The 24,056-nt window shown below is 40.2% G+C and overlaps 1 protein-coding gene across 1 annotated transcript in view; it reads right to left on the reverse strand.

Annotated features, from left to right (window-relative positions):
- Positions 1–4,548: 4,548 nt before the first annotated feature.
- The window catches only part of stau2 (staufen double-stranded RNA binding protein 2), an 85,600-nt gene continuing 66,092 nt past the window's right edge, over positions 4,549–24,056 (reverse strand). The window contains exons 14-15 of the mRNA XM_007554610.2: positions 7,948–8,013; positions 4,549–5,972 (exon numbers count right to left, since the gene is read on the reverse strand). Coding sequence (XP_007554672.1) covers positions 5,937–5,972; positions 7,948–8,013 — 102 coding nt within the window. The 3' untranslated portion in view covers positions 4,549–5,936. The remainder of the gene's footprint in view (positions 5,973–7,947; positions 8,014–24,056) is intronic.

Here is a 24,056-nt window from a genome sequence, read left to right on the forward strand (position 1 = left end):
GTCACCACTTTCAGTTCTGTGTCAACTCCGTCATGCACTGGACTTCTTGTTGTTTTTTGTTTTAAATTATTTTTTTTGTCTCTTGAGAAGCATTTGTCTGTAAAATAAGTAAAAATATCATTAATAGGGTATTTTAAAATTCATTTTATATTTATTTTGGCAGATGGTGATGACAAAGTTCTGGGTCAGGTCGATTAAAAATGTAATTTTTTAAAAAATGTTGCAACTGGGAACCTGCACCTTAGCATCTTTACATTTCCAAAACATTATTTGTCATATTTGTATACATAAGGTTGAGAAATAATAAAAAGAAAAAATATGGGAAAATTAAAACCCATTTTGTCCCTATTAAAAGTATTGTAAAAAACCCCCAACAAACTAATGTAAAGGTATGCGATACAACTGTTAAAAAAGAAAGATGCAAAACGCTGTGACCTTCAGAAAGGCTGGCAAAGGGTCACAGTTATTAATGTAGAATAGAGAACATGAATGAATGTCCTCGGCTGCCTAACAGCAAACAAAAACACCAATCCATGCCATTACCTCTGTAAAAACCTGTCGGTCAGCCTGATGAGCCATCTCGGAGCAGAACAATGAAATTCCAACTATTTCTATTGCAGCTGTTATGTAGCTGACCTTTTACTTCCCCAGAGAAAAACAAGAAGAAAGAATAATTCCCTAAATGGTGTCAGCAAAGATGTCATGAGCTAGTTTTTAGCTCACATGCTCAAACTGCTGAGTTGTTTGTACAGCCCTGGAGTTGCTTTTCAGGTCACATATTAGCTATGAGAAGTATTTTTTGAACAACTTAAAGATATACATGTTTGTTCAGTTTGGAAAAATGCATTATAAAAGTAAAATGCCATCTTTCTTAAGTATCAAAAGAAGAAATACTGGTGATTTGAGATCGAGTGTTGAACATAAACAATTTGTATCTTTATTTTTTTTAGTAAGGTTTCATTAAAGAGTGAATTAAGTAGTGAATAACCTGTCAGGATTTAATCTTCCTATCAGCTCCAGTTAGTATAAATCCAAAGCAGCAATTAAGTGTTTACAGTCAAAGTATGGTAAGTGAATAATATGAAGGCTATACCAAAACCGTACCTAAATATTGAATTATCCCTTAATTTCTTCTAGGCTGATTTTTATTTATTTATTTTTATTTTGAACTTGTTTGCCTAAGAAAAAGAGGGAATAAATGTCAAAGTTGCTAAAGCATGTCAGATCAAATTTTCATTTTTGAGAAATATGTTTTGTATTTGTATTGGAAGCTTATGTGCTTGTTTCCCCCCCCCACCCCCCACAGTTTTGGAAAAAGTTTAGAAAACAGCTATGATTATATGGATGAATTTACAAATATTTTTAGGAACAACAGAATTGTGTGTGCTAGTCCAAAGGTTTGAACTTTTTTCTAAATCACAGTGACACACGGAAGTTTTCGAATTTTTCTGACTCCACTCTGCTGCATGTGACTGTTGTTCCTGCACATAAAATTTCCCCTAGTATTGATTTGAAACGAACCACAACGGTATGCAGAAATGGGTGTATTTAGATTCATGTATTGTCCTTCTCTGTTATGGTTACACAGAGTGGTTTTCTGAAACGTGGTGTTCCCTCTTTTTTCTTGGAGACCTGGCAAAGCTACAAACATTTCTAAATGAATTAATACAAGTGACTTCTGGGAACATTTACTCTGTTAAAAATCGTCCACGAATAGCAATTCTCTTCGTAAATTAATTTTAAGAACTTATTTCATATATCTGTGCAGAACAAAAATGACTAATTGCCAGCTTTGACCCTCGTCTGAGGGTGACAAAAATCTTTTTGTGGGACTAATCAGAGCCGGGTAAAGTTACTTGGAGACAAACTCATTTTAAAACAAGGGAGAATTTGAACTCTTTTGTGCACTGAAGCTTTCAGGCCTCAGCTAGGAAGTTGCTTTATGAAATTTCTCAGAAGTAACTGCAGAAACAAAATTCGAGAGTTTTTGTTTGAGCATTATCATGGACATTTATCTGAATCTGCAGAATCCCTCTACGGCTCTTTATCCCCCATTTAATTTGGTTGTAATTAAGAGGACCTGAAGGTTGGTCAATGGAACATCATTCACGCGGAAAAATCAATGGCACTGGCATTTGCTTTTTTGTGCCACAGACAAACTCCAGCGTTACATTGATTTTCGTGTACTTTCGGCACCGCGGGTCACATTTCACACCGGCTGGCCCAAGACGGGCGATTCGTCTTGTGTCGAACGCAGGCTCAAGCTGGTCGTCCACAACCTGAACGAGGTTCTGGAATAGAGATCAGCTTTGGCACTTCTCAATGGCAAGCAGATGTAGCTGCCAACAGAGTCCATTAGTCAGGTGCGGTTGAATTGGACCGCCGCTGTCCCATTCACTCATCCATCTCACTAATGGTAGGGAGGAAGCAGAGCGGCTTTGGTGGTGCACAGGCGGTTAGCGCACCGGTGGACAGAACATGTGGAGGAGTTATGTGGGAACCATGTAAAGGAGGACGGAGTGGCAGGAGGAAAGAATGATAAGGGGAGACTCAAGTTAGACATTAAACATAGCTTGTTTTCACCAGCCAAACAGATTTTTGTTCTGCACAAAAGCTCATTCTCAAAGATCACAAGCTGAAGAAAATCAGATGTTAAGAGAAAATGTTTTACTCATTTTCTCTTTTTAACATTTATGCTTTGTTACCTTGCAGACAAGAACTGGTTTTCTCCTTTGTACCATCAGACCAGCTCAGAGGGTTTTGTGGCTCAGCTTGTCTATTTTGGCTCATTGCAGGTTTTTGTTCGCAAGACTCTCGAATGCATTTTACAATCTTAATTTATAAATTGGATCTTTGTCAGTGTAGATGGCATCTACTCAAAGCACAAGGCCCAAAGATAATCTCAGTGTTTTAGGAAAAGGGACTTTTTAGGAAAAGTTGCAGCATGGGTTCTCTTAAAATGTATTCTCTTTGAGCCCTTGTGTTTATATGTGTATTGTTAAATTTGCTCAAATATAAAGATATAAAATGCTATCTACATTCTTAGAGAATATAAATTTCTGTTTGAGGTGATAAAGAACTCTGCAATAGGGTGGTACGAGTGGAGCAGTCATCCTTTTACAGACAGTAGTTTTTGACAAAGCTATGTGGAGTTCTGTAGCCATCTCTTGTTTAACTGAGAATAAAGGCCACTAATACTACAAAAAACAAACAAAAAACAGGACCCTGAAGGGACTTCTTTTGTTGAAGTCCCTAAAAAATAACATTTCAAAATGCTAAATTTCCTGGCGCACAGTTTGTTCTACCACAGACGTTAGCATACTGAAAAACGTGTCAAACATCTCGAGACACGAGGAAATGATGCAGACGTTGCCTATCAAGTCCTTTCATGCCTTTTCAGTATGCATGTTGCTTTTGATGGCCTTCCAGGCTGAATAGTGTTTTGTATTAAGATGAAAGGAGTAGAATTCAGTGTTCAAGTGTGTCAGAATGGGTTATGTTAGCTTTGCCCTGATGTCACAGTCCTCTTTTATTTATTTTTCATTATTCTTAAGGATCAAGAGACTGGGAATAAATGTTTAATGCTCTGTAAGTCCCCCCAAAGCTGATTTAATCCAAAAAAAAAAGCACAACCCAACAGTTTTACTTTTCATACAGGTGCATGAATTGGTATCAGCACAGAGCATTTGAAGCTTTGCATGAAATTGCGTACTAGTGAGTTACTGTTTGGTGGACTGTATATGTGAACAATTTCTTATTGCCAGATTACAAACCGGTTTGTCAGTGTTATGCTTCTTTTCCTCCTCCGTATTTAATGTAAAGTCTGGCTTTTGAACACAAAATTAAATATAGCATTCATTTCAACTCTTTGCCTCAGATTTTGTGGTAACATTATTATTATTACTCTCAGTCGTTCATTATCCAGAGAGTCTTGCCATGTGCAGAAGATAAGCTGTCTGTTTTAGAAGTGTCTGCAGCTCCTCCTGTTGCTGTCAGTCTCTCTGGCAAGTTGTGATCCTACTATGAAATCTTTCTGATCTTTTGACGCCTCTGTGCTCGTGTGGCCTTCGCAAAATACAGCAAAGTAGAGAAGTTATATGAATCTAGCTATGCTTCGTTTTATGTCAATAAGATTGAAGACTGCTGATAGGCGTAGACTAGAGACTGAATGGGGTGATTGGTGGCGACGACGGTGGGAGTTTGCGGTCCTCTGAACTTGATAAAGTGCGATACAAGTGCTGAAATCAGATGCATACAAACACACCATAAAGAAAATTTTCCTCATTGTCCAACAATAAATCCAAAATGTCCGTTGCCTTTTTTAAGTCAGCAAGGATAACTACAGATATTAGGCAAATTTAATTTTTTCAACAAAAGATGGGCCATTTTTGTGTATCTGGAAATTTTACAACCTACTCTATTCAGCATTTATTTTAAAATGTCTTATTAAGCAAAGTAAAAGAGGTGAAGATGTTGACTTAAAAAAAATAAATAAAAAAATCAGTGTTGGAAATATATTTAGCAAAAACGAGTCAAACAAACAGACCATTTTCCACATAAACTGAGGTGTTTTTACTGCATTTCAAAAACAGCCTTATGACACATTGCACACACAGCGAAGAAGAACACACATCTTCAACGTCAGTGGACAAAGTGACCCAAAGTGTCGTTTCGTGGGATTGGAGGGGAGCCTGCAGTTCAGACACAGGCTCCCTCTCCCCTCAACTGCTGCACTTCAGAAGTAGCAGGCGTTAAAATCACCCAGTCGATGCCTCGGTAAGTCAATACAACACACACAATGGGTGTAGATGTGATTGACAAAAACTCTTGAGGGAGGGAGAGGAGAGGAAGGGACGATTCACTGACAAAGAACCACTGGGGATAACTTCTCCCTCGCTGGAGAACCTGCAGTCCCAACGAAGCTCTTCTCTGGAGCGCGACATCTGCATTAAATGCAAGAATGTTAATCATAAGCGGCTTTTCTTCAAGTTAAAAAGTAAAACAGTGCCCCCTCCCATCCCATTGCCTCTGCATTTGTTCCTTCTTTGCTCCAGTGGCGCCGTGCCAGTGCGGGGTCGTGTTAAAACACCTCTAATAATAATAATAATAATAATAAACTTCTAACACCAGTTTTGTCCTTTTTGTCCACATGAAATTTTTTTGTGGCATTCTTTTTCTTTTTTCTTTTTTTGGAATATGATACTCTTGCAAAGTCATACACATCCATATAGATAGATGAACAGTTTCTTTTTTTTTTGTCAGCGTACAAGGTAAGCTGGGTGACTATATATGAAGACAACAACTACAACTTTCACAGCACTGGCATTGGTTAATTTTAAATACAGTACTCAAGCATTGTTAGAATATTAAAATAACAAAAATAAAAAAAAATAAAAAGGGTAACATAATACCTCAGAAAAAAAAAAAGCTACTGTACGCAAGTTGGTTTCTGTTCTAAAATGTTTCTTTTGTAAATCAATGGCATGATGTACATATTTGTTTTTAACCATACCAACATCTATTCCAAAGGGAACAAATTGTCTATGCAGTGTATCGCTTTGGACTTCCCTTGATTTCACACAGTACCATGCAATTATTTCATTATTCTGTATTTTATGCTCCGACGTTGTCATCTAAACTCTGACTGAAATCATCGATAAACGGGTTAGGATAGTGTTGTCTTCACATAGACTCGGGTAATGGTGCTTTAGTCGGTCATTTCTCGGTGCACATCCACCCTATTGCATTCTACAGGTTTTGCAGGATACAGTGGCGATCGTGTTGGTGGTGGGGGGAATTGAGTGGGAGAATATTCTGGGTGTAAGGTGGGTGTTGTTGGATGAGGAGGAGGAGGAAGGGGTGTTGGGGTTGTCAGCTCCTTGATGACGGCCTTTGAATCCTTGCAGACCTGAGTGGTGGTGCCTGAGTTAGTCTGTTTAATGTCCATCCTCCCTCCCGCATGGTTCGGTGGTCTGAAAAGACAAACGAAGGCCGCATTAGGGAGTGGGAAGGGCATTTGTCTGATTACTCTGGAAATGTTGGTAATAATCCCTCCCTCTGTGGCTAATTCTATCAGCGCTTCCTGGGAAAGTAGAGGGATTCACTCAGTCTTTGGTGAGTTATTCATTAAAAACCGAGCAATTCTCTTAACGGAAAAACTTCAAGAGACACGAAAAGTGTTGCGACTGTGACTCAGGCCACTTAACGGGTCCTTGAACTGTTTTACACTAGCTGATAAAGTCTGCCAGGTGCTCTGTTTACTAGTCGGAAAAAGGCTGAGAAGAGGGTCTGGTTGAAAAAAAAGAAAAAATTGTTTCCTTCTACTTTATTGTCCTTTTATATGCATCGGTTATTGTACTTTCAAGAACAGTCGAGTGGAAATAACACAATGTCTTGCAAAGGTATTCACACCTCATTAACTTTGTCATGTTTTAACTAGAACCTTCTATGTTTTTAATTTGGGTTTTATGCGACAGATCCACACTGCATAACTGTGAGGCGGAAGGAAAAATATTCAGTGGTTTTCACTTTTTTTTTCCAAATAAAAATTAGAAAATTTGGTATGCATTTGTAGTCTCTCGCTCAATCCTTTGTAAAATAACATCGTGCTATAGTTGGCTGCAAGTCTTTAGGGTTATGTTTCTACCAACAGTCCACATCTGGAGGTGGACAATTATGCCCAATCATTTTCTTTCTTTTTTTTTTTCTTTCTTTTGCAAAATGGAGAATGGAGAGCTTCTGATAACATCCAATTTCAAGTCCTCCCAAAGATTCTCCCTTGGATTTAGGCCGGGAATTTGACTGAGCCATTGCGACACACGAGTATGCTTCGGTCTAAACCAGGTGTATCCAACTCTAGCTGTTGAGATCGACTGCCCTGTTTTAGATAAGTTCCAGCCCCCAACACACCTGAACCAAATGATTGAACTAGCTCTTCTTCACCATGCCATCAAGTTTGGCTAAAGACAGGTAATTCAGGTATGTTGGAGTATGGCTACAATTAAAACTTGCATTACAGGAGATCACAAAGATTATGGTTGGAGACCCCTGATCTCGCCATTCATTGCATCATACATTGTGCTGCCCAAAGGTGAACTTCTACACAAGATAAATGCATTGTGACGACTGTTATTTTCTCTGGAATTGCCTTGTTTTGTAACTTATTCCCTGCTGCCTTATGTCTCTACTCAACATATCTGTTCTCGTCTGAGAAAATTTGAGCCTAACTGTTATCTAGAAAACCTTTGAGGCCTTCAAAAGACAGCTGGATGTTTACTGACATTGGGTGTCCCTGGATTTATTTAGGGATATTAGAGAAAATAGGGTTGAATACAAATGCAAGTCACTTTTGAAAAAAAAAAAAAAAAAAAGTAGTGCTTGCGGGGAATTGTTGCCATATTTGCCCTCTCATCTCTGTTTGGCTGCCACAACAGTCCTGCAGTTTCTTCTCACTTTTTTTTTTTTTTTTTTGCCTCAGCTCTCCTGGGCCACACCTACAATGAAAATACTCCAGAAACACTTGACAGTGGCTTCCTTCCTAATTTCCCAAAAAACCTGACTGCAGCATTCGCACTTTCCTGCAGTCATCCCTCCTACTTCCTTTCCTCATTTCCTTGTCGTGAAGTAGATACAGGAGAGGCTCATGGAGAAAAGCCCCTTGTGTCTAAAATGATTGAGACATAGTGGAGATAGCCATCATGCAAAATATGAACCTCTGACAGAAGCGTGTATGTAAAATACATACGCCTACTGCTGCTTTCCAACTGAAGAAAAATGTTGAGCGGAACTGATAGGTGTGTGTGTGTTTGTGGGGGTGGAAAGGGAGCTCCTGATAGGCCAACCTGAAGCGCCTGAGGATTTGCACGTCACTAAGCTGACGCACATTCTGATCTTTGGACAAGCACTTACCCTCCCTTACCCAACCTTGTGGTTCTGGTCCTACCGTACCTTGATGGGGCCGTCCACTGGGTCCAGTCCCTGCTCCGACAGCTGTTTCAAGGCACTTAGAGCAGCCTGAGAAGAGAAAGGGGGATGGGGGGGGGACAACAGATGGTCGTGTGAGTTGGGAGGTAGGGAAGGTAGGAAGGGTGGGGGAGTCCAAGACTGGGTGGGAAGAGAGTGAGTGTCAGCCTTCAGCTGCTTTTCAAATAACACTTAACTCTGGGAAACCTGATGCCAGCAGGACACTTTCCCTTCGCTCTCTGTTGTCTTTGGCTTCACTCCCCTGACTGTTTATCCAGCATTATTGGGCGAACATTTCCACTTTGTGTTTTGGCTGCTCCCCATTTTCCTAAGTCAATCTGAGTGACATCTGCATTTGCGGTGGCCGCAGCGGAACCAGAAGCGGCAGGTCTTAAACACCTATAAATCAAAACCGCAAATTCTCACAACTGTGCCAAAGAGACGGGGAGGATAAACACGTCGTGCGCGCACAATGTTAGTGCTGTTAATTGTGTAATGATGTAATTATGGTCAATTTGTGGCGGAGAAGGGGAACTTTTAGTGTGAAAACTGCATGTCTGAGCCTCACATGTTGGAGATGATGTTTAGTTTAAAATGTGTGACGTGTAAGCATTTGAAAGATAATCACTACCAGCAATCCACTGCCGCAGAATAACAAAAAACCCCCGCAAACGACAAGGTGTCTATGTTTCTAAGCTTGGATCTTAAACAAAGTGAAGTAATTTCCTTCCTCTGACAGCCTGTTTCAGATAGCTGGACTGTTAGTGACGTGAGACGGATTCATTGCACGAAGTGGTGCACAAAAAGTCAGATTTTAAGGCAGTTACAGAGGATGGTGACTAATACAAGAAAGTGATGTGTTGCTCTGAAATGTTAACATTTTTATCAAGAGAACAAAACTCTCCAGGATCGTACCTACTCTTCTCACTTTCATCTACCAAAAACTTCAGTTGTCAATCAGTTTTGTTCAATCTTAACCAGATCTCTCCTTCAACCTGAAGATTCGTTCCAGATGTGCTCTGGAACCGCAGTCAGAAACGTGTGGGCAGATTGTGTAACGGGGGGATATATGTTCTGTTTTATTTTGCCTTGTAAGTTGGAATTTGGGTCTGGGGATGACATCACGTCCAGCGTATCGGTGCTTCAGTTGTGACTCAAGACAACCGGCAGGAGTTGTTTGTTCATTTCAGCTGCCATGCAAAGAAGTCGTACTGAAGGAGTCGTGCCTCTGCTGTCGTGCAATACAAACTGAAATATAAAAGTCTACGTTGGTGTTTTATTTCAGCATCAAATGCAGTTTTATATTAACGGGGGAGGTGGGGAAGCCATATTGGATTTTCAGGTCCAAACTGGTTGGAAACCTCAGATGGTAACTGGAATTTTCAGCTTGACTGGACCAGACCCATTGTTTTCCGGACCGATGGGTCGGAAAACAACACAAATCAGCATGAATGCGCTGGTGCTGCGGCAGAAAGTCGCCCCAAAGTGAGTTATTTTCAGTATCAGTTGAGAGGTTTGAAGATGAAGCCAGTGGAAGCAAAGATGTCTCGGAAACTATTCAAAAGGAAAATATTTAATGTCTCCACGTCTCAGTGGTTCATTCAGTCTGAAAGACCGAGCATCGATTTCAGCATATCAGTCTATCTATAGTTATAATCTATATATGTGTGTTTGCGCGCGTGTGTGTACGGCGTCAATTTGCTGAAATCTGATGGCTGCATGTGTTTTCCTATACCAGAGCCCAGTAACAACTTACATCCATTACATTACATTCAGTTACTGTTAATTAGATAGACCACAAGTGGTGGTGCTCAGTAGATAAGTGAGAGGTGACGATTGAGTAAGTATATCTCATTATAAAACCAGCCCACATTCATTTGTAAACTAAATCTTATCGGTTGCAATTCTCTGCGTACTCATTCACCCAACAGGAATACCAGAAACATCTCCATGAACACCAGTTTGTATTTAAGGCATCTGCACTAAAGGAGTAAGTAATCTTTAGGGCTTCAGTCAAGTGGAAACATATAATTGCATGCCAAATCAACGTCTCTACAGAATGCAATACGAACGGGAGGATGCAGCTAACCATTATCTCTTGGCTTGCGTCAGAAATGATTTTCAAAGTCTTTTTTTTTTTTTCTTTGCACAAGACAGAACATAAACCAGGAATGGTAAAATATGACTGGCAGGTGCAAGGGTCAAAATCTGCGTTGTAGCAATCAATAAAAAAAAAAAAAAAAAAACTTGATACTTTGAGGTACTAAATAATGTAGAACAATAATAGCTGGACTGATTTGAAAAATTGATACTGTCAGGGTTACTTAAGGCTTTTACCCCCTGAGACCCAGAGATCGACTGAAGCCCCACCAAGACTCTTAACAGACAATTTATGGCACAACGTGTGTTTTTTTTCTGCAAAGCTTTGACACCCAGCGAGATTTAGAAGCCGAATATACTTGGAAGAGATTTAAAGCGACAACCACATGGAACATGACAGATGAACGAATGCTTTTACAGTTAAATTGTTAATAACCATAAATCAAAGCAAAAAAAAAAAAAAAAGTATGTTAGGGAATTAAAAAGTATGCCAAACCATGTGGGGTCAAATGGCTGAACATGTATATTTAATGGAAACCCCCCCCAAAGAAAGAAGTTTAAATTGGGACTCGTGATCGGTATTCCGTCTTACAAACAAAGAAAGTTTTCTCCCGTAACCAGTACACTGTGATCACAAACACCTTCCTCATAAACTTCTTGTTTGTCGTATTTATTCAATCAGTTTGAAAGCGTTTTGGCCCTGAGTAAACAGCCAGGGACCATCTGTTGAAGTAAGGGGGGGAGAGAGGTAGGGTGGGTTCGGGGCCGGAGATAAACAGCCATAAATCAGGGGTCTGACAGTGGCAGTGCTGCTGATATACGACAGGCAGGCATAAGGGCCCGGCAGCTCAGCGAAGGACGCACAGCCCAAGACAAATACCTGGGCCTATCTGTAAGGAAAGACAGCCAATGGAAAAAAAATCATTATTTTTCTAATGTGAAGGGTTGGCCATCGTTAGAGGACGCCACTTCATTGACGCATCAACACTATAGGATGTGTTTAGTCTGAGACCATGATGAGCAAGGTGGAGGTATTCCGTCTCTGTCAGAAAAAAGGGAGGTAAGATTAGAGGATGCTCTGTGCTGAGAGGTGCACAAATTGGAAAAGAAGTGGAATGGCTTTGAATATGTTGCACAAAATAGAAAAAATAGGTCTGTTGGCCACTAAGGCTACATTCACAGCATGTCTTCATCCTTAATTCCGATTTTTCTTTGCTCGGTCAGTCATTCGACTTTGTGTCGCTCATTCCAAAGAATGAGTGTCGCTCATTCTTTGGAATGAGCGACACAAAGTAGACTGCTATACATCTTTATCCAGCTATTTAAATAAACATTTTGCTGTCAAAGTGAGCGAAAATAATTAGCATTGTGTAATTCAAGCGCAAGGCGTACATATGTGCGTCGTACATTTTTGTTTGTGTGCAGACTAAGTGTGATAAAGTTGGTAAGTGAGCCAATGGTAATAAGTTATGAATATCCAAAAGTGAACTTGAATACTTAGTGAGAAGTATTTTATTCTAGAAATGCACATCCCAGATAAGCACATTATTCCTAGCTATTGAATTAGAGTGTAAAACAGCAAGCAAGAAAAGAAATGCGGTAGTAAAAGCTCATTCATAGCTATCAGAAAAACTGCAATAATATCAGCTTAAATATCAATAATATCAATACCTTGCCCAACAGCTCTTTTAGGAGCAAGTTTTATGCGGAGAAAACTGTCCTTGCTTGAGAGGCGCCGCTTTAAAATGACTTTGTGCATTACTGCCACCTGGTGGTAGTGGTAGCAGCGCATTGCTACCAAGTATAAGAAGTAGGTGGTTTTCGGTTCTGTGGGACTCTGGTCTGTTTCACCTACAGTGGGAATGTAAACAGACCACTTGGAAAACCAAAAAAGTCAAGCGATCCAAACAGAAGACATATATTATGCAAACTTTTATGTGGCTTGAAAACATCTAATTCCTTGCTCTCCATTTATGTATCCACATTAGCAGATTATGATGCCACTTTCCACTGTGATTTTTGGTAATGTTGAGTTTATCTAATGTGTAAAAGGCAAATCACTGACTTGTGTGCTGCTAATACTGGGCAAGTTCTTGTCATAGATCCCAAAAATGAGCACCAAGGCAACCGTCTTGCCAGAATGGTCTCAGTTTAGAAGGCAAACCAAAAGAAATGAAGATGTGAAATTTTTCTGGATTTTTCAAAAAAAAAAAAAAGTCTTCAGACTAACCTGATTTGAAAGATCACTTTAAGACACATGCTATTTTAGATACTACTAATACATATTATAGCTAATATAAAGAATGTACAGTCGATGTCATTATTACCTTTTCATTTTGGTAGCACACACAACAATCTCCCACTAGCACAGTGCTAATTGTTGCCTTATTGACTACCTCATTTCTTTGTGCCTACTTTGGATAACAATTCAACACCCATCATTAACCTGAGACAACTCAAAGAACCTCACATTTACTCACATCTGTGAGCTTTTCCATCTATTTTAAAGTTCCTAGTTCAAAGGATTGGACAAACCGTGGTCAAATGTGTCAGGTTTGAGAATGATCTGCGACCATGGCCAGTCTCCTGATGTGGAGTGACAAGGTCGGCTCATTTTTCTGAGCCTGCTGCGTTCCTAATGGTTTCCTTGACAAAGGCTTGACTTCCATCAGCGGCTAAGCTAAACAAAGGCCTGGTCCCTCAGGAGTCTGCAGCATCAGCTTGACAGACATGATGGATCATTGGATCACATTGACCCTGACAAATCGGACCCCAGTATCAGCTCTCACTGTTAGAGAACTGTGTTCCATGGAACTAATGAAGAGACTTGGACAATAAAGTAAGACTGGAAGTAGTTTAGTAAAAGCCTTTGTGGGACAAGAGTCTGACCAAAAGACCTTTGATAAACAGTAAATAATTATCTGGCCTTTTGTAGCTATGACCACCACCAGAGAGCAGCCAATAAGATCACCAGCACATCATAACTTAGTAAATAGTTGAAACGGTTCTAATTATGTCAAAAGTTGCGACACTTTTTTCAGCCTGACACAAGAAACCTGGTTAGGTTGAATACCAGATGAAAGTTCTTCAAAGCTCATCATGTTGGGTATTCAGAGATGGTTGCAAAGAGTGGTAACTGGAACTAGTTTGCTTATTCATTTCTTCCATTGCTCAACATAAAAATCTAAGTAGAGTTCAGCAGTTTCTAAAATACTCAGTCTGGGTTGCACAAACAACTATGCCACGTTTAAAGTCACTTTAATCTGTTTCTCCTCCATTCATATGAACTTGAGCAACTCGTCTTCATTATGTCCAGATCCCTAAACAAGTTGCTGCCATGCCATTTTGTGCTATTTTTGTTAATACACAGCTGAACACCTGATAAAGTGCACCTTGTAAATAGTTCAAAGGCTTTAATTCGGGACCATTTCTCTCTACTATGGCTATAAAGTAGGAACCACATGTTTTAGAGACAAAACACCTCTACTAAAGCAGGAAATGGACTATTACTCAAACAAAGCAATCAGCTCAGCTAGAAACATGCCATGTAAGATCTTAATAATATGAAAAGGAGTTTGACTGACACTGGGTGGCTGCTTTTGAACTGCTGTGAAGCAGGAACATGAAGGGGATGCTGTGCAGCTGCTTATGAGGATGATCTAAGGACATTCACTAGACTAAACAATGACCAGAGTGGATTTCAAACAGGGCGTTTTACAGGCTGGACCTGGGAGGACGGAAAAATGAGCACTCTGTTGTTGCAAAAGTTCTGAGGCTGGATATATTATTCTGGAAAGGGCTTGTCTTGTTTTCAAAAGGCCACATAAACCCTTGACAGTACCCTCTCTTTAGCGCTTACGCCTCAAAGCTCCAAAGTAACATGAGCATACAAGGGAGGAGAAAACCCCAGCTATCTTTTTGTCCAGTGCTAACCCTGATATTTCCATGGCATCCACATCATATCTTTCTCTGTGGTTTGTTTCCTAGAGCTGATAGAAGAGTGCCCCCCATCCCCCAACCTTCTCAGTTGTAACCATCTCCAGTTCAGGGACTTTAGCTTTTCCAGTCACCTTAACTTTTTTCCACCACTTGGCTTTCATGTGCTCGAAATTCTTTTCTTCTCCCTCTGCCCACATCAAAACCCTGGACAAGGATCACTGGAACATTCCCGGACAGCTCACGGAGAACACCTGCGTGCGCATGAGTGCCGGCAGTGTACAGGTCCATTTGTTAATACGGTGTGATGTGTACATGGATTCTTGAGTAACTACAGAGAAAATGTATTCGGATCCTCTCTTCAAATCTCTTCCTCACTCTCTCTCCAGATTTCACATCCTCTTCCACATCAGAGGCACGGATAAAGAGGCAGTGTGCGCTCGGCGGTAGCCGAGCTGCAGCTTGACATGACGTTAATTCCTCTGAAGTAGCACTTGATCTTTGGCGGGACATTTCTTGTGCAACAGAGCAGCAAGTCCAAAAGCTTCAGTTGCTAAATAAACTAAAAGGAATTCAGCTTGATTCCTGTGCACCTCTTAGTTAAGCTGGGCCCAACTACACATTGTGGTGATCGTAACTCCTAAGAGTGTAATGTTTTCTTTTGTGTATCTCCCAGGCATAATGTGAGCACTAAAGGCGGCTTGAGTTAGGCTAGGGGGGTAAGGGTTGCGGGGCCCCCCAGGGGAGCAAGTCTTTGCTGACATGGGAAGCCATAAATAAGGGCCCGGGGCGTAATGCCATGTCATGCGTCATTTGGGCCAGTGAGGAGTGCTTTATCCCCCTCCCACCACTGAGCTGCTGAGCATGGCACCTCCTAGGGTGTAATACAAAACACATGGGCAGAGAGCGAGGGGCAGGAGCACCTCAGCGTACTGCACTGCTACCTTGTCAGCACCGAAGCCCAGAGAATAAGCAGACACAAGCGGCCTCTATGATAACACCGGTACAGTACTTTGTCACAATATAAGTTTGTCAGGGAAACTAAGAACTCAACTTTCAAGTGATAACATCGCATTCCTATCAAATGATATAAAAAAAAAATCAAACATGAAGCAAGCTTAACTGCTAAAACCTGTTAGCAATTATACTGGGTAAGTACTAATAGGTATAAATAATGAAGTGTTACTTTAGGCTGCTATTGGACAGTATTACTGTGTAGCAGTGGGTGAAGCTTGTTATTTTCAGGATCGGTGTGGTGTTTAAGATTGATGTCAAGATATCAAAAACTGTTTAAGGAGCTATTCGTGAGAAGAGAGATATATTTCGGCAGGTGTTGGTCATTTTGCTATTTTGTACTTCTGTAGATTTGGTCGTTTCAACAGCCACAGCCTACACCTTGTGAATTTCCTTTAAATACTTCAATTGGCTTAGCCTCACCATTTTCTTTTAGCTGTGGTTAACCGTCTTTCTTCTAGAATTCATTCCTTCTGCTTAGCTTTATTTTTAATAAACTTTTATACAGCATTAAACAACCAACTTATTTTGCTATCTCCTCTGGGGCTTACTCTCCTATTAGAGCGTGTATCGATCTGCTACTCAATTGTTAAGTCAAAAATATGCCCATGAAAGCTTTGTCATAAACCTTTTGTATTGATCTGGAAAAAATTTTTGAATTTCTTTACAGTTTATGAGAAACTGACTTTTGGGTTTTCATCAGCTGTAAGCCATAAACATCAAATATATGATAAATTAAATAAAAGATTATATATGTGTAATTAATTAATCCACTATCAGTTTCACATTTGAATTTAAATGACTGAAAATATTAATATTTAGATAAGATGGAGGGAAAAAAAACAACTTTAAAAAAAAACCCTCTGTGAATGAGTTGCAGGTTAATAAAAACATTATAGGTTCACAAGTCCAGCCTATATTAATATATTTGCATTTCAGAGGAAGAAATAAAAACTTGAAAAAATAAAGAAACTCTACTGGTCAGTATTTCATTAGTCTTGCTAAAACGTATGCACTTTAAGAAAAACTAGATTGTCTGAGTTTTATCATTTGGCATTTCAATCTGAACTTCGACCTTAAAACATTAAGCAGCTTAGGACTGCAATGATGAAAAACACTTTGGATGACAGACTCTCTGATGAAACAGAGAAAGTTGGTCACTTACACTTTCCCTTAAAGAGAAGATGACACATTGTACTTGAGAAGAGAGCTCAACAGAGGAAGTTCTGGGGAGCAACTGTCTGCCTGTTCATCTATTTTTAGTTTCGCTGATGAATAAGCATCCAAACATCTCTTGGTGGAAAAGATAAGGGGAATGAGAAAGGCATTAGCGATGGAGGAAAAATGCCTAAGATGATATGCAGAATGAGGATAAAAACACACAGGTCAGTGAATCACCAGCATGCATCCACTGACTAAGCTGAAATATTTCCCAAAAAATGACCTCTTGGATCTTCACGTGAAACCTCCCACTATACGCAATGCGAGTGTCTGGGCGGACTCTCCTAATATGACTCAAATGACCCGAAGCAATTTCATTATTAACCTGCAAATCTTGTACTGATGATGAGCAGAAAATCACATGGCGTCAAGAAGATTACCCTGCCTGTGAGTCATCGAAAGAGTTCAATATCAGGAGACGTTGAGGGGTCGAAGAAAGTTATGAAAAGGTTTTCGAGGTTGGGACTTGCGCCAGCCAGAGTCTCCCAGTGCTTCTGAGGCAATGTTACAGCACACCATACCCACCTGAAGAGATCCACTTTTCAATGCCAGAGGGAGAAGCTTCAATAATCCTGAACAATTGGACTCAGATTGCCCTGCGGGAGGTACAGAAAGCTTCAGGAAGAAAGGCCAGCCTTCAGACACTCGTCCTCTTATCAACCCAGAGATATTGATCGGCCCCAGGGGGTGCTCCATTTCTCTTCTCTGCTTGCCAGTTTCTGGGCCCCTGTTCTGTTTTTCCTTGTTGTGGCAGAGATAAAATGGCGTGTGTCATATAATCACTCATTTACTGATCATTTTTCCTCATATTGAATTAAAAAGGGCAAGCTCCACTGTCTGGCTGCGGGTCAGTGTGCCGTGGCATTGGACGTGTAGTAGTTTGTGGGGATCTAAATAAGACAGATGGGGATATTATTTCACAGCCAAGGTAAATATGATTTTTTTTTCTGCAGCATATACTTTAGGGAAAATCAATGTCTAAAAGCCCAGTTTGTACAGATATGAAATACGGCAGCAGCTCTCAAATGGTATCATTCTGGTGGTCAAATATCTATGGTACCCAATGCTTTAGCAATAAGTTTAAATAATGTTTAGTTCAGTTGCTTAACAGCGAACCACTCCGGACATACAACTTTCACAATTGTTCAAAGGATGGCAATAAGTGAAATGAAAGAGAAAGAAAAAGGATGAATTATCCAGCTGAGATAAACTCTTCGCACACCACATTTCTCAAGGTCACAAATATCACCTTTATCAAATTGTGCCGCCATTTTGTATTCACGTGTTATTTTGCACCATTTAACTTTAACTTGTGAAAAATGACTATTATATTTGTCCAAACCAAGAACGGTCTAAAAGCCCTCTTGGTGGTAGATATTGCTTATTGGAATCACATAACCACAGTTCAATAAAACAGACTATGAGCAGATATTGGAAAATTAATCAAACATTTCTGTTCTGAAAGTGGGTACAAAGCAGGTATAAAATTATGCAGAAAGCCGCACTTCATATCCTCAGATGTTTGCTACGGAAAAATAAAGAGAAACTCAGGAAGGTCGTATTTGATAGGCTAGTGCCATCAAAGTCGGGCTAAGCTTACAGTGACGGCTACCAGCTGCAAGCAATAACCTGCAACTCTCCATCATGACCTTTATATACATTTTTTTGAGTTAGACACATCACTGTGCCCTAGACTGGGTGTCTAGTGGACAAAGGTATCTGGTAAGAAGAGAGGACACACAGTCAGACAGCGTTTTACATCCCGTGCTTCTCGTTTCTCTCCCTTGTGGCTCCCTTAGCTCCTTTCTTTTTGTGTGTGTGTGTGTTTTGATCACTTAGCATGCACAAGGGACGCGCCTGTAAAACGTGCTGTGTTGTAATTTGCAATGAATCCCCCCAGAACCTATGAGTGGTTTTCATTACCCAGCATGCTCTCCAGGCTCATAAGACGTGCAGAGACATTTCATCTTCTATAGGAATTTGATGGGAGAGACTGAGACCCACCGTGTCAAGGCCCCTGAAGTGTTATGAAAACTCCAGCGTGTTTCTTTGGTAACCGATAGCGTGAAGTGCAGATACAAATTATGCTTAAAGCATGTTTACTAAAAACAATAAATTCCAGCATGCTTATATCAAGAGGAAAGCTTTGGTGGCTAGAACGTCTTGAGTCGAGTTATTTTCTCATGATCAGGTCAGCTAGGCCTAAAGATGGATAGTAATGAGGAAATGCTGTAAGCCTGCCATCGCTTAGTCATATTAAAGTAGGCAAAGGTTGTCACAAAGTGTTCATAAACAACAGGGACAGATCTGTAGGGGGTAAAAAAACAAAACAAAAAAGCACTGCTAGGTATTTTGCCTGCAAACAGCAGCGTGATCCAAGGCCAGACGGAGTCGCTGACATGTTAAGGAATCACAGATCGACAGTGACTGGGTGGGCCTTGCGTAGAGAATAAAAGCAGCATGACATGATCGCCTTCTGGCTGGCATGGGAAGTGAACTAAATCTCAGAAAATTGCACATAATTTGATTAAAAAGATAGGAGCTTTGAATGAGCTAGTTAAACTGCTTATGGGAGGCAGGAGTCTCTTCCACGCTCGACACGTCTGCGTGCGCTCGAGAGCTGTCACGCGAACGCGGAGCGCGTTAGCTGAAATTCATTACTTACCAGTCACACTGCGATTTTTATCCAGCAAACCGGAGCGAACAGACAGGTCGTTACGAGCCACCTCACACATTTTTACAGCATGGCAAACAAGACAGTAAACACCGAGACGGCGCTGCGCTTCAACATGCGATTAAGACAGAGGTAATTAGATAACGGTCAGTAAAACAGTGAGGAGGAATTGTAAAAGCAGGAGCGGAGACAGGACTGAGTGTGGGATCCATTAAGTCCCGGACACAGCATGCAGCTGACAAATGATCGTCTTTGGGTTTCTCATTTCTGCGGCGAAAATGCAAAAAACAGACACTGAAAGGTAAAAAAAAAAAAAAAANACCCTTCATCTCGTCTCGCCGCACCTACGTCGTGGTTATTTCCATTAGACAGAGGTCAAGGTACTAATGGAGGACCTTGTGGCCTTGTATGCCTGTAGATCCCACCCTCCGACAAACACAGCAACCACCACCAGTCCCCTGTTCTCTTGTAAATCAAACGGACTTCATTCACACCGTCGGAGTCGTCCGATATTCGAGCCATGTCGTGTTTCACGGCCCTCGTGGGGGCTCACGTAGTCCCGTGTTTACTCATTAGACAGGAGGAAAAAAGCAAATGTGGGAATGACGGCAAGAATCAAAGAGCTCAGAAAAGAAAGAGAAAATAACTAATGACCCCGGAGTTCATTGAAAAGCGAAGGCATGATGAGATGTCGTCTATCGGGGAAAAGCAGGTCTCCAAAATAAATGTTTATTCAGTAACTATGTTGGATTTGTTACAAATAAAACCATCCTGATAAAGTCATTACCTCACTGTTGGAAATTCACTGGACATTAATTACTTTCCTTTGAACTACATATGTGGTTCTTTTCTTTACTGTGATGTGGAGGGAAGGCAAAGGATTGTGGCTTTGTAGTCTGCAATGCACTCTTCATCACCTTTATTCATTTATTTATTTTTTTAAATATTCCTTAACAAAGAGTTTTTACAGAGCAATACCTAAAACAACAAGGCCAGAGTTTAATGTTTTCTCTATTAGAAATATTACATTCAAAAGTTCAAGAATGGCACGAAACAAACCCTGTTTAAAAGGTGTTCGTACATGGTAAAACAAATTCACTCATAACTGTTAACATTTTCCTAATTATTAAATTCGAATTGGCATAATAAACCCTTAAATGTCCGGCTTAAAGTGTTTAAATTTACAATGAACCCCTAGCTATTTTGATTCAATATTCGCAAACAGGCGGACACCTTTATGATCACTTTCTATTGAAAGTGATAATTATTTGTGGACATGTCTTATAGAGCCTATCTAGAATATTCAAAAGAAAATGCAGCTTGGGAAGCGAAAGTACCAAAACACAATGCTACCTGATGCTATTTTGTTGTATATTACCTTCTGTAGACGTGGGGTAGAACAATTAAACACGAAGAGATGGAAATATGAGAAAAATTTTATTACTAAGGCAATGAAAAAATTAGCTTTCCAGTAAAGTCAGAAAAATTATGCACAGAATTACAAAAAAATCATTTGATGGAAAGAAGCTGAAGGTATTTTTCCCCTGAATGAATGTCACACAAAAAACTGAAAAAGATAAAAAAAACAGTTAAATAAAAAAAAGTGCTCCAAAAGATCAGACAAAGACAGAGACAATAAATAATAATAACAACGGCAGACGGAGTCCTGAGTAGACCATTTTTATTTGCTGCTTGACACATAAATAAATAATGAAATATACTCTACTTTTTGTCATTTGGTTTGTGAATAGTTAAGAGGGAAAGTGATGCAATCAGTAAGTCAGCAGCTTACTGTGTTACTCTTATTGTCATGACTATTGGCTGTTCGTGTGACAGGTGAACCTAAACCTACAAACTCCAGAAAAAATATCATGCATTAAACTTGCTGCATCACCAGATCATAATCAGGAAAAGATACTTGCCTCACAGTGACTCAGCTGCACTGACCTTTTCGCCTCTTCCTGTGCTTCCTCCCTCTCACATTTATGCAGTTTACTTAATCTCCCCTTGTTACCCCTAAATGCTAAGCGGCTAGGATGAATTTGCATGCAAATCAGAGTGCAAGTTGTCACTTGTGACTTTGTTTGCAGCAGAGCTTTTATGGGATAATGACGATACAGTTTGAGGCACGCAGACACAATGGGGTGTTAACACATGACACCCGAGTCGTAACTTGTGTCTACCCCCGATGGGACCGATGCTTTCGGGCCTTCAGAATGTCTGATGTCGAAGGCCCGAGAATGAGTTGAAGTCCAGATGAGAGGGAGGCGGTTGCGGGGCAGAGACGGATGGGAAAACATTCCCCAGTCGCAAACCTCATCTCCATAAATCCAGACACGGGCAGGGGGGTACGGACATGGGGCAATAAATGACCAGTTAACTACCCCTAAACACGTTGGTTTTCTGTACGGATAGCTGCTGATATGGGTTCAGGAGGAACTTGAGAGAGCACAAAACCCGTCCTTGTAATCTCATTTTATGAAGTCAGCAAATCAACCCAGAAGCGTATTAACAACCAACAATAGTGGTCATTGTTTAGCAACTTAGCGCGTTTGCACTTAATATATCCGCTGTTTGTATGCCTCTGAGCCTAAACATGTTACCTAGCAATTACTGTCATACAGTAATCTGTCTGTGATGAACGACTATTAAGTTTTTAACCACAAGATGTGTATCCCATATCAAGCGATTTTCTTTCTTTTAATAAAGAAGATCGTCTTGCACAGTTTCAAATTGGACTGACAGCACTGGATGTTGCTTTATTGAAATCCAATTCTTGCGTTTTATTGGAATTTAGGGGTGGAACAAGATATCTGACAGATTTATACAAATTGGTGTCATGATTTGGCACAACAGTTTGGCATAAGTCTGACAGGGTCGCATTAAAATGGATTACATTTAAAGAACTCAAAGGAATACTCGGGGTTGCAAAGGTCGGTGATCGCAAAGGCTTTGAAGATAAACCTGCGACTTTTTTTTTTTTTTTTGCGACGTGAGGTCAGTTACAATGAAACGAGAGTCGCATAATGCCGATTGAGAAACAAAGCCGGATTGTAAACCTTTGAGGAGTGAAAACCGAGGCGAGTTTGCAGGAGAAAAGGTGATCTCCCTACAGGTGACAGATCTCACACGCTTGGGCGCTTGGTAGGAAAGATAAAGCAGAGGGTTTGGAAAAAAAAAAAAAAAAGAAAAACATATTAATATGCGGTCCTTATCTGGGGGACCTTTTCAGCAAAGCGGACTATCACTCAGGATCAAATGACATTAAGGTAATGAGCCAGAGACACTACAAAGAGCGGTTGGTAGCAGCCCGGCTGACTGATGCCTCCCACGGAGGTGATGAGTTAAGAAAGGTGTGATTGCTTTACAGACCTTTAGCCACACCAAATTTGCACGTGTGGGAATTCACACGTGGAGCCTGATGGCACTGAGGACAGCAAGGCCACTGCCAAACATCTTGTTCCTCTAAACAGGAATGTGATAATGAATCTAGCACCTTAGGTTGCCTTGAGGAATCACACAGGACAGGCAGGTTTATAAACAACATGGGAAAGAGTGGCACACATTAAATACACATCTAAAATTCACAATTAAATTATAGTTAAAATATAGTTTTATAATTGTTAATCAAAGTGGCTTTTTTTTATTTTTTTACTAATTATGCGTTGTTTTTTGTGATATAATTTCTAGAATCCAGTTTTTAGATACGCAACATTACATTGAATTGAAGCAGCTGACGGATTTGCTATATACAGTCAGGAACAGAGGAGTCTGATAATTCTACTATGTTAAAAGCAAAACAAAATAATAATAATAAAAAAATATGTCCAAACACAAAGCCTCAAGCCCAAGCTTTTTTTTTCTTACAAAAAGGAATAATTCAAAACTTTTGCAGAAGTATTCATACTCTGAACTTTTTACATACGGTGACAAACTTCAATGCATTCCAGGAATTTTGTGCAATACATCAAATCTACCAAATTTGTTTTGTGCAGAACTGATAGTTGCCCCGTCGACAGATTCTTTTACATACGCTGTAAATCGTTGCAGTTATCACGGTTCTTTCCATTTCTGGATGAAGATTGAATCCAAAGTTTGTAATACTGTTTCATTTCATGTCCCATCTTTAGTCCCTTCTTTTTTTTTTTTTTAAATCTCTGATCCATCTGCAGTATCTCTTGGTTTTCATGATACTTTTTGTTCTCCAATGTTCACCAACAAACCTCGGCTGGTTTTATACTGAGATTAAATTCAAACAAAAGGCTGAGTCTTCTTCCTAATCAGGCGACTTCTGGATCTGATAAGTACAAGGATAAAAATGGGACTGAAAGGCATTGCAAGCCACACTTCAAATATTTTTATTTAGAAGCATTACCATACTGAAGGAAATGGACAAACTGGCGCAACATACTGAACACAAAGCAATATATGAGAAAAAGTTCATATTTTAAAAATTCAGGCTAAATATCCATCACTACATATTAAATATTTGCCACTTTATTGTGTCATTTATCATATATATTGTACAGAAGTAAAAAAAAAAAAAAAAGACATTCGATACTGTGCATGTTTTGCTCCACAGCGTATCCACACTTTATAGACAAACTGACCTTCCAAAGGGCCACTTAAAGCTATCATCACATCCTTTAATGGCCAAGTTCATGTTTATTCTCTCCCCATAGGTCATCTCTTCCTGTAGTGTGCAAGAAAAAAAGGAAGAAGAAGAAGAAGAAGAAAAAAGAAAAACCCATCATGCCTATCCTCTATTTTCTCATTTCTTCTGCTCATCAATCTTCGGGGTGCCCACTTAATCAGTTTCTGTCCAGTCTCTCCCTTTCCCGTCATCCCTCTCCAGTCGTTTACCCGTTCTTCCTCCTCCATCATTCTTTCACTACTCCTCTCCTCTCCAATCACCCTCTAATCTCTCGGTCTGAAAGGTGTTTCCTGAGGAGGGCACACGGGAAGACAGGTGGGAGTGATGGATCACTCGGTGGACGCTTCACTTTGTCCTCACTCCGAGGCGGGAACAGGGTGGTGATGGGACGATAAAGTCCAGGCCTTGTTAAGCATTTATGGAAAGTCGGGTCTTCCAGCTGCAGCTTTAAGTGGCGCTCCGCAGTGACTATTCTCAGTAATGTTTTGAATCGGG

This window comes from Poecilia formosa, unplaced genomic scaffold (genome assembly GCF_000485575.1).
Source record: "Poecilia formosa unplaced genomic scaffold, Poecilia_formosa-5.1.2 Scaffold64, whole genome shotgun sequence".
Lineage (NCBI taxonomy): Eukaryota > Metazoa > Chordata > Actinopteri > Cyprinodontiformes > Poeciliidae > Poecilia > Poecilia formosa.